The sequence below is a fragment of the Gymnodraco acuticeps genome, unplaced genomic scaffold (genome assembly GCF_902827175.1).
Source record: "Gymnodraco acuticeps unplaced genomic scaffold, fGymAcu1.1, whole genome shotgun sequence".
Classification (NCBI taxonomy): domain Eukaryota; kingdom Metazoa; phylum Chordata; class Actinopteri; order Perciformes; family Bathydraconidae; genus Gymnodraco; species Gymnodraco acuticeps.
Window position 1 is genome coordinate 451,585 of NW_022991941.1, and position 11,727 is coordinate 463,311.

Below are 11,727 nucleotides of genomic sequence, written 5' to 3' on the forward strand. Positions count from 1 at the left end.
CGCGAAACTTGCTTAAGCATGCTATAATAGCCCGGTCTGTATAGTCATTTGACGTTAGCTGCAGGACGGTCCTGTATATAGCCATTTCAGATATCTTATCCACAGAACCGTCCTGTATATAGCCATTTCAGAGAGCTGTTTACAGGACGGTCCTGTATATAGCCATTTCAGAGACCTTATATACAGGACCGTCCTGTATATAGCCATTTCAGGGCTTCTGTGCAGGACCGTCCTGTATATAGCCATTTCAGAGAGCTGTGTACAGGACGGTCCTGTATATATAGCCATTTGGCGTTGTGTACAGGACCGTCCTGTATATAGCCTCGGCCTACTTCATTAATGAAAAGTAAACTAATATTAGACAAATATTAACTTTAAACATCCATGATGACTTAAACATATAATCCAGGATACAAGCCACATAGTTGCACCTGCAAGGAGAATACAGAACAACTCGTTAAAAAATAAACTACCGAGTGTTTGAAAGCGTACAACAGTTTTATGATACTGCCCATCTAAAACACGAGGGGATCTGACTTTATTACATTTGAGTTGAGTGTTTCGTCAACTTAACGTGTTGCTTAAAATAATACGTCTGCATACAGTATGACAATGTAACTAAGTGTTGCACTGCCAGATACGGCTCGAGAAGCTGACTCAGATAAGGAAATATTGTGAGATCGATGATCTGATTGATGATGTGATGTCAGTGTGATATGAATGATAAGTGCGACACGTCGGCGTCTTCTCTGCATACGGCAGTTCAAACTGCATTTCCTTTTTCCTGTAATATGACTTGATAGATTTAAACTCCGCACACTGAGCTCTGATCGGTCAGCAGGCAGTGCTTTCACTGAGTTGATCTTTTTTCTATAGACGCCGGAGGCGGGCAGCGTAAGATGAAAACAAAGTTATTTAGCCTTCCCAAACCTGAGCCTCACGCGCCGCCTATGCTGTGCATCTCAACCCCCCCGCAGCAACCCTATATCCACCAGTTAAAGGAAATACAACTAATGTGTTGTGTTATATTAGCTGTACAATTTACCACATATGGTGTTCTTAGCTTCCATACCTCCTGTGTTTTACGAGCGACTTATCAAGTCTTGGCAAACGGCATAAAACACGATTAAACGTGATAGTATAAACCATGCTCGTATCTACAACCTATAGAAATGCAACACGGCGTCAGTTTAGACGTAATTATGTCCTCCTGCTTACCGCATCATTTATGAGAAAACATTTCATAACATTAACACAACATATTCCAGGTGGTTTTAAATAACATATCCGTATTTATTTATTTCTCCAAGTTATGTTTTTGTGTGCACTGAGGAGTCGCAAACAGGCGTTTGTTTAATCATTTTAAGATTGGCTTTAATCAATGTTTGAAAATGAATTCTTCATATATGATAAATGAGAGGTAACATTTTATTTATGGTATTATTTCCACATATTTCTCTCCATTCTTCCTTCTGCCAACGGTGTCGCAGTTTCTCGTCTCTCCCGTGTTTGTGCTTAGTGCGTATGCATGGGTTAGAGTGTGCGTGGAGGACCGCACGTTTTCCTGTCAAGTTAGTATTTTATAAATCGCAAACTTTGCGTAGAAACTGGCGTACGCCATTTTTTGAGCGTATATCGCTTTATAAATGAGGCCCCTGGTCTAATGTGGTCAGGATGCCAAAAAAGCACTGAAATCTCCCTTTTTTTAATTTTCACAAATAGAATAAAGGTTTCACAAATCTCAAACTGGGTTATAAAGAATCTTTAGACTTTCTTGGATAATCCAGTCCAAATAAATCGGCTATGCAGCGATTTAAGAGGTTCAAACACGGAGGATTGTTCGCTCAGCGCTGTAAATTAAATGTCCCTTAACTTTCCCCTTAACTGCCGAAACGGATGCTCTGAATCGGAAGCCAACTTCAGCGTCGTCATGTTCAGCAAGTTGCACGAAGAAAGGACTCAATTTCGAACCATTTATAAAGCATCGCGTAGGTGGGACGGAGGGGGGGGATAGTTTGACATCGCGCATGCGCAGTGTCATACCGGTGACGGCTGTACACACGGTGGCCTAGCGAATAAAAAGTGTATTATAGAGCCCAATTTGACAGGTCAGTTGATAATAATTACATGTATTGATGACTCTTCGTATGTTTTAGCCTTATAATAAGAAGCTGTTTCATTATTTCTGTCGGCAACATTTGAATAACGTTGTGCTTGTCGCTTGAGATAATGTTACATGTCAGAGCTAGTTCAGTTAGCCACTGTTAGCTAGCTATTTCTCTGCAGTGAATTCATGGAAACTCCGTTCATTCCTATGAGAGTTTCTCAGTGGCGCTTGAAGCCAAAAAAAGGAGCGGCTGGAGGAGTCGGAAAGTACCCGTATGTGGGCCCATTGAGCATGCGCACTGGAGGTTTACCTAAGCCCCGTCTCCTGCTCTAGGCTCAGTCAAATAAATAGAGTGATTGCAGGGTATTTTGTCTTAAATTACTTCTCAGATCACCTTTTAGTTAAAACGTGTTTATAAAAAGACTATGAGAAAAAGTATTTTTGTGCCAAAAATGACGTCACTTGAGTTTTAGTACCATTGTTGGCCACTACAGTCATTCAAAATCTGCTTCAACGGTTGGAGTGTATTGTGTTAAAAACGGCTATGACATTAGCTATCGATTGCTCCCGTGTACATTTGCTTCAATAATTTAATATTTATTTGGGCTTTGCTAGCTTGTGAATCGATACGGGGAAGCAGCACACCCGGTCATTAGATGACTATAGGTTTTGTTGCTTATTAACCACGCAGTGTCAATAAAGCTAACCAGCTAGCTAGCTAGTATCCTCAGATGTCCCGGTTTGTTGAACTGTTTTCTGAGGATGATGCCACGTAGTTTTACATGATTTACTGATTGTTTTTGACGATTCCTATAAATGACACACGCGGAAACTGGTGGGATGTGCCATACAGACAACTCTAATGCCTAAACACACATGATATATGCTTGCATTGTTTCAAGATTCAAAGGTTTTGTTGTCATATGCACAGAAGCTATAGTGTAGTTTTTGCAATGAAAAGCCCCAGGCTCCTTCAAAGATGCAACATAAATATATCAAATATCAAAAACAGAATATAGATAAAATAGTGCCAAAAAACATTGCAAGTTATTTTGTTGGTGATTTTAAAAGAGGATTTGGCCATCTATCAGTTCAAGATTCATATTCAGATCAGGAAGTTTAAAAAAATGTTCTCCAAATCTTACCTAAGTCTGTCTAAATAACATGTATTTCTGCATCTCTCCAGGCTACACAATGAGTCAGGGTAAGGACAATGCACGACTCAAGAGCTACAAGAACAAGTCCCTCAACACAGATGAAATGAGAAGAAGGAGGGAAGAGGAAGGCCTACAGCTTCGGAAACAGAAGAAGGATGAACAGGTGAACACAGTGGGCATATGTATTATTGTGTATGTGGAATTATCCTCCAGGTAGGTCAAACTTAAACAGACTTAATGATTGCACGGCCAGTGTTGCTCATGTCAGTGAGTACACTTGAACCCATGCTGTTCCTATCAGTGTAATATTGATGATGCAGTACACTGAACAAATATTTTCTTTGAATCTTTATAGCTCTTTAAGAGGAGGAATGTTGCCACAGTGGAGGATGACGGCCTCCCCGACGAGGATGGAATGGCCGATAGCGGCTACCTGGAGTCCCAGGCTAACAACATGGATCCAAACACGGTAGGAAACAAATCCTGCTATCCATGTGCATTCAGTGCCGTTGTTGTGTCAAATGATGACACCTGGTCTGCCGTAAAAAGCACCCCCCCCAAAGAATATGCTTCTATTAATCCCACCCTCAAGCACTTTGGAGGGTATAGTTGTAAGACTCGTACCAATACATGGAGCAAGTTTCATGTATGTGACACGTTTATTGTCAGAGATAGCAAGGGGTGCATATCGTGGCAACCAGGCTGTTCATAAAAAGCACCCCCAAAATAAAAATGTTTCTATTAATCCCACCCTCAAGCACTTGGTGTAAAAATAAACAATACATTGTAAAGCACAAGTATACAGACAGGACGTCACAATTAAATAAAAACATATGTTAAAGGTGGGTAAGTTTGAGAAACCGGCTCGAGATACACTTTTTGTTATATTCCATGGAATGCTCTTAACATCCCGATAGCAATGAATAATTAAACGCTTTGACAATAAATATATACAAACATTTCATCTGTGGAAGTCGTAGCGCTGTAAAAAGCACGACCAATCATCTGAGCCGGCTAAAGTAACTGGATGGCCTACCTGCCTGTCAGCCTTCCATCTGGGCACAAACTTATCTCGTGCCCTCATTGGTCATGTGCGCGTTCGTGTGTGTTGGAGGAGGGGCTCTGAGAGGAAGTGGCAGATTTTTTCCGGTTGTGTATTTTCAAATTCTAGCGCACTTGAGCTGGTTTCTCCAAAATGACCTACCCCACCTTTAAATAAAAAATGAACTGAAAGATAAGTGAGGGATGAATGCAAAATCCAGGATTCGACGACCCAACCAAAAAGACAACATAGAATAGCGTACTACACGTTCAAATGCTCGTTCCCATGTCAAGGGGTGCATTTCACGACGGGGGTGCATCATTTGACACAACACCGTCATTCCCAACACATATGGAGACAACATTGTGTTTCATCACATTTCCATTCCTGATCCGTACAGGGTGGAGTGATCTCTGAAGACATGACTCAGATGATCTTCTCCAGTAGTCCTGAGCAGCAGCTAATAGGCACTCAGCGCTTTAGGAAACTGCTTTCGAAAGGTAAAACTTCATCTGTTTTTAATGCATTGATTTCAGGATAATGCTTTGATAATTGCTATACTCATTTTCTGAAAATTGTCTCACACAGAACCCAACCCACCCATCGATGAAGTCATCGCTACTTCAGGCGTGGTGGAGCGCTTTGTTGAGTTCCTGAAGAGGAAAGAAAACTGTACACTTCAGGTACATTTCCACAGTCTGCAGGTGTGTGTGCACAACTTCAATCAAGCTGGGGAGATTTGGATTATGTTTGTGTTGTGCAGGGGGGGATAACATTCAGCAATTCAAAAATAGCCACAGTGATAAACATGTAATAAATGTTCTATATTCTGATTATGTTTCAGTTTGAGGCTGCGTGGGTGTTGACTAACATCGCATCGGGGACATCCCATCAGACTCGGGTGGTGATCCAGGCCGGAGCTGTGCCCATCTTCATAGAGATGCTCAGCTCGGATTTCGAAGACGTACAGGAACAGGTAGGGAGGAATCCTAAGTAACTGTGTGTGTTCTTCCAGCTGGCAGTCAGGTTCAGGTTCAGGTTCAGGTTCAGGTTCAGGTTATTTATTTGTACCCGTAGGTAGATTCTGTTTGCAGAGAAAAAGGCACGGGTTCCATCCTGACACTAAAAACCAACAACAGACACATCTCTAATAAAGGACTAGTAAAAGTACCCTGCTCAACCAAATCTCAAAATATTTAAAAAACATTTTAAGAAGGAAAACACTAGTACAAAAATGGACATTCAAAATTCACACTTAAATAAATAAATAAAAATAAAAAAACATTTAAATGACGCTGCAGTGTTTATTGATATATAAATATGAGAAGTCATTTTATTAGAATTAAATAGGTTTTATTTCATTTTTTTCTCAATTTATTGAACATGTCAGAAACAAACATACAACAATAATAATAATATATATATATATATTCCTTTTTTTCTTTTTCTCACTCATAATAATAATTATAACAAAGTACAAAAAAATAAAAATAACTTCTCAAATAGTCTCTGTCATGTTCAGCAGGGGCAAGAAGAAGCTTCTACCCCCTCATCTCATCAGCGACAGGTTTGTTTTTTACAAAGCAATCGGAAAGAAATTTCTTTTACAATTACAAGAAAGATTTCACAGGTCCTGTTCATAACCATTCATGATTTGGCTCCTAAATAACACTTTCAGTTTGGATAGACTTGTACAATATTTCAGTGCATCGTTACAGTTACTCCACAGACTAACACCTTTGGATGAGATGCAATGAAGTTTGGCATTTGTTCGTACGGGTGGTTTTTTGAAAATGCAGTTTCCTCTCAACATGTGCATGCTTTCTCTCCGTGTGAAAAGTCCCTGGATATTATGAGGTAATTGTTGATTTGCGGCTTTGAACATCATTTGAATAGTCAACCAGGTCTTGTAGTTTTATGTATAACTCGTATGGCTCTTTTTTGCAGGATGAAGATACGATGTGTATTTGTTTTATATGTGTTCCCCCAAACTTCCACACAATCATTTTCAATCTTATGCAATGTATTCTTTCTTATAAACTTATTTTGTATAAGAGTTTCATTTTCCGTCTTATTTACCATTAATCCTGGCATTTATGTTGATTCTAAGTATTTTTTCTTTAAAGCACTTTTTGCTGCATTTCTTGTATGAAATAAGCAGTTTTATCACTTAAGCTTCTCTCATTACATTCCTTGTCTTTAACTTACTGAAGTACAATGTATGACAACATGTATTTATTGAACCCTCCTGGTTTGATAATCCTATTGACTGACCTGATGTGTGTGTTGCAGGCAGTGTGGGCCTTGGGAAACATAGCAGGAGACAGCACAGAATGCAGAGACTTTGTCATAGACTGCAACATCCTGCCTTCCCTGGTGCAGTAAGTAGCAACACGATGTCTTCCTCACCTCGTTATCACACTGGAGTGATTTTGACCCCGTGAGACACTCTCCCTCTGCAGGTTATTGGCCAAACAGAACCGTCTAACGATGATGAGGAATGCAGTGTGGGCGCTCTCAAACCTGTGCAGAGGAAAAAACCCACCTCCGGACTTCGCTAAGGTAATAAACACATCGCTATAGCAACAGCACACCTCTCACATTGCTAAAGTATATCATATCACACGCTGTAGGCAGTTTAAATCTGAATTGGAAAACTGAATGGAACACCAACACCCTCCCACCATGTCTCTCTTTCCCCCAGGTGTCCCCGTGTCTCAGTGTGCTGTCCTGGCTGCTGTTCGTCAATGACACAGACATCCTGGCTGATGCATGCTGGGCACTCTCCTACCTATCTGACGGCCCCAACGACAAAATCCAGGCTGTTATTGACTCGGGAGTCTGTCGCAGGCTGGTGGAGCTGCTGCTGTGAGTATTTAAACACATACTGTACACTTCCAACTCTAAAAGATAGATATTTAGTGTATGAGAAGCGCCAGGTTCTCCGTCAGTTAGTACATCATCTCCCATGTTCTTCACGGCTACAGTATTTGAGTTTCACTAATGCATTACCAGCTGTGAGAAACTGCAAAGGTCAGGAGAGGACACACTGTAGTACTGTAACGTAAAAAAGACAGCACAGAATAGGGTTCAACATTTATTACTACTATCATGTGGGGAAAACAGGTCGTAAAGAAGATAGTATTAGTTTTGAATTTCTCAATCTGATCCAAATTACAATCCTGCTTTGTTCCAGGCACTCTGACTATAAGGTGGTATCTCCTGCACTGAGAGCTGTTGGGAACATAGTCACAGGAGATGATCTGCAGACACAGGTAATAGCACACCAAGTCATTCTGTTGAAGTTTATTCAATATTTCTAGATACAAGTGTTTTAACTTGGTGTGTAATTTACGATTGTCTAGGTGATCTTGAACTGTTTGGCGCTGCAGTCCCTCCTGCACCTCCTGAGCAGCCCCAAGGAGTCCATCAAGAAGGAAGCCTGCTGGACAATCTCCAACATCACCGCAGGGAACCGAGCACAAATACAGGTGTGTGTGTGTGTGTGTGTGTGTGTGTGTGTGTGTGTGTGTGTGTGTGTGTGTGTGTGTGTGTGTGTGTGTGTGTGTGTGTGTGTGTGTTGTGTGTGTGTGTGTGTGTGTGTGTGTGTGTGTGTGTGTGTGTGTGTGTGTGTGTGTGTGTGTGTGTGTGTGTGTGTGTGTGTGTGTGTGTGTGTGTGTGTGTGTGTGTGTGTGTGTGTGTGTGTGTGTGTGTGTGTGTGTGTGTGTGTGTGTGTGTGTGTGTGTGTGTGTGTGTGTGTGTGTGTGTAGGGTTGGGAACCGAAACTCGGTTCCAGATGAGAACCGATAAGAAAATGCCGGGTACCGGGTACCCATACAAAATACACAATTTCGGTTCTGCTTAACGGTTCCTAAACACGGTAGACCCTGTATTCCAGCGGGTCCGTCTGTACCGCGGTGCTGCGGTGACCCGGTGGAATACAGGGCGGACCTGGAGAATCACAGAACGGCCGGTCGTCAGCGGGCCGTTGACGGCCGGCTCGGTACGCTGATGGCCGGCACCGCCCTTAATTTTTTTAAACGGCATCATGTAAGTTGCGCTGACAGGCGACAGAGGTCCACAGTTGCCCCGCAGCGAGGCTTCCCCCGCCCTCCCGTAGACAGTTCACGAGCTCAGTCACTTCATAACACCAAAGATGGGTCGCGGTAAACGCTCTGAAGTGAGGCTCCACTACACTAAAAAATAAAAAGACAATTGGGCACAGTGTTAATAGCTTGCCACAGGCATAGCTCAGTTCAAATAAAGCACAGCTATTGTGCAATACATTTGTATTGCATGTATATTTTTTATTTGTAACAATTTCAGTTAAAGCTGAAAAGAATAAAGATATTTTTGTTATCTAAACGTTTGACCTCTTTATTTTACAATTTTGGAATCGAAACGGGGAATCGATAAGAACCGGAATTGATAAGCAGAATCGGAATCGGAATCGATAAATTTCAAACGATACCCATCCCTGTGTGTGTGTGTGTGTGTGTGTGTGTGTGTGTGTGTGTGTGTGTGTGTGTGTGTGTGTGTGTGTGTGTGTGTGTGTGTGTGTGTGTGTGTGTGTGTGTGTGGTGTGTGTGTGTGTGTGTGTGTGTGGTGTGTGTGTGTGTGTGTGTGTGTGTGTGTGTGTGTGTGTGTGTGTGTGTGTGTGTGTGTGTGTGTGTGTGTGTGTGTGTGTGTGTGTGTGTGTGTGTGTGTTTAATATGAATAAAAAGCCTTTCAGAAGTATTTTTAAAAGTTGCAGTCTTAAGATCTTTCAGCTGCTGACGCCTCAAAAAAGTGCGTTGCCTTGGAGAAGATAAATAAGTCTTCTGAATTACTTCTGCGTGGCGTCTGACGGAATAACACAGCTTGATGTTAGAAAGTTGAGCATTTCCTCCTCTAATAAAGTTTCCCTCTCATTAGATGGTGATGGATGCCGGTCTGCTGCCTCCTCTCATCACCATCCTGCAGGTCGCAGAGTTTCGCACAAGGAAGGAGGCAGCCTGGGCCATCACCAACGCCACCTCAGGGGGCTCTGCAGAGCAAATTAGGCAAGGAAACACTTTAATAACATTAGTTCAGTAGTCTTCTTTAGCCTGTATATTGACTGTAGTTTAGTTTTATCTTTTGATGCAATATTTGTCATTTACTGCATATGCTTTGTGTTCATCGTGGAGCAAAAGACAATTATAAGCTCTGAATAAAAGTGTAACTCTGTGTCTTTGTGTGCACTGCCCCCTGTAGGCACATTGTGGATCTCGGCTGTATAAAACCTCTGTGTGACCTGCTCACACTCATGGACTCCAAAATAGTTCAGGTGGCTCTCAACGGCCTGGAGAACATCCTGCGACTGGGAGAGCTGGAGGCCAAGAGGGGGGGGGGCATCAACCCCTACTGTGCCCTCATCGAAGAGGCCTACGGTAAGTCTACATACAAGTACAATTAATGCAATCGATTGAATTTAGTATTATTAATAAATTACGCGTTTCCCAGAAGCCAAAGTGCCATCACTCGCACATTCAAAGAGGTTCCATTTACAGGGATATAAACCTGACATTTGAGACCCTGGAAACCAGAAGTAAGACAAACCTGAAGAATGAATAGCTTGCAGTAAATTGATCCTTCCATCTTCGCAGGCCTGGACAAGTTGGAGTTCCTGCAGGGCCACGAGAACCAGGAGATCTACCAGAAGGCCTTCGACCTGATCGAGCGCTACTTCAACACCGAGGACGAGGACCCGGCTCTGGCCCCGGCCGTGGACCTGCAGCAGCAGCAGTTCCTCTTCCAGCAGTGCGAGGCCCCCATGGAAGGCTTCCAGCTATAATGCTAAAAAGCCTTTCCTCCCCATGTGCTCCACCTCCATCCTCATCTCTCTCTCTCTCTCTCTGCCCACTGCCACGATCAAGGGGTTTGGATAACCCCTCCCCTCCTGAGATCCAATCATAACCATGATTATGTGACGTTGGAGGAGCGTGTGCGAGTACGTCTGACGTGGGTGGAGTTCTGCAGTCCTGTCAGCCAGTTTGTGAAGGTTTCACTCATTCTCACGTCACCCTGAACCCTCACCTTCCTGCTCAGCTGATTGTCCTCGTAACACTCCCCCCCCCTCTCCCGTCGTACTGTTAGGATTCCCTCAGCCCCCCCCCCTAAATGAAAAGCACTCTTCCTGACCCGGTGGGAGTTCGTAGGACTGCACTGCTTGTCTGATTGAAGCATTAATGACTCACAAGACAGACAAACATGGACGTGATTTTTTTTTTTACCCCGCCTTCCTCACATGGAGAAGAACGATGTAACCTAAACACTGGACTGACCATGAGACGTTGACCACATGTGACTGTGGTCTTTGGACTGAGCTGCCCACAGTACAACCCACGGACTCAACTGACCTCTACTAAAGGCACTTAGACACCCCATAAGGAGCTGTTTTCCCTCGCCTCCTCTGGATAAGCCACCACAGGGAATTAGGAACTTGACTGTCGCTGAGGGGCGGAGTTTGGCTGCTTGCGTTCCCTCTTGGAAACCATATCATGCATTCTTTTGATCCAGTAGTTGGTCTTTCCACTTCATGTGACGTCATTAGCCCTGTGGATTCACGGGAATTGGAGTCTTCCCTCGCACTGAGACATTTAGACAGACTTGGACAAAACAGACTATTTAACCCCGGGATCTGTCCAGCAGCAGAGCAGCGGGATATTTTATTTTTTATTATCTTACCATAATTGCATTTCATTTGCAGCACTTTAGTTCTGGACTGACGCCTGCTCTTCGAGAACGTACCGTCGTTTTATTGCGTTAACTATTTCATTGGTTGATGACGCGGCTCTTCCCTCCTCAGGCGTAAAGGAGTCCGGATGCTCGGTCCCCTTCTGGTTTCACAAGGATTACAATGTACTTTGCCGACTGTTCCCACAGGAAGGACTCGTTGTGGACTGAAAACTCCTCGCACACTAATTACAATCAGTAGATCATGCTGCCTCGGCAAAGCTCGAAGAACTGTATTGTAACAAAGTACATCTTGGAAAATGGGCTGTTTAGCTGTGCAGTCTAAATGTCTTTCCAACACATGTTCAGGTAGTATTTCCAATTTGATCATGCCAAATCATCAATACCAGCTATTGGGTCTCAAATTAGTCTTTTAAAGAAAAAGCTATTATTTGTTTAAGTTGGGTTTAGCATCTGTCATGGTGCCATAATCCTCATTCTACAGGAACTCTTCCAGATGATCTGATGACAACTCCAGATGAAAAACACACTGGAGATCACCTTAGTTAGCAAAGCTTGTTTGTTTACCAAGTCCTCCAAACATTGCTTACTTTTATCAAATCTCTGCCGGAGATGACCAGCTCTACGTGTTAATTACTGTTTGTTGTATTGAGTTTGTGCAACTGTCCCCTGTTATGCCATTTGCATAAAAGCTGTTTCATGAA

The 11,727-nt window shown here is 42.8% G+C and overlaps 1 protein-coding gene across 2 annotated transcripts; it reads left to right on the forward strand.

Annotated features, from left to right (window-relative positions):
• The first annotated feature begins 1,975 nt into the window (after window positions 1-1,975).
• Window positions 1,976-11,727, forward strand: kpna1 (karyopherin alpha 1 (importin alpha 5)). Of its 2 annotated transcripts, XM_034200481.1 has the most exons (14): window positions 1,976-2,108; window positions 3,294-3,427; window positions 3,620-3,733; window positions 4,707-4,806; window positions 4,895-5,010; window positions 5,151-5,282; window positions 6,599-6,687; window positions 6,769-6,868; window positions 7,011-7,174; window positions 7,503-7,581; window positions 7,672-7,797; window positions 9,221-9,348; window positions 9,542-9,717; window positions 9,934-11,727. In XM_034200481.1, exons 2-14 carry the CDS (start codon window positions 3,302-3,304, stop codon window positions 10,119-10,121), a joined length of 1,638 nt encoding a protein of 545 aa, XP_034056372.1. In that variant the 5' UTR covers window positions 1,976-2,108; window positions 3,294-3,301; the 3' UTR covers window positions 10,122-11,727. The 2 variants fall into 2 exon arrangements, with proteins under 2 accessions (XP_034056372.1, XP_034056371.1); XM_034200480.1 differs by lacking the exon at window positions 1,976-2,108 and having other exon boundaries at window positions 3,272-3,427; window positions 4,895-4,989.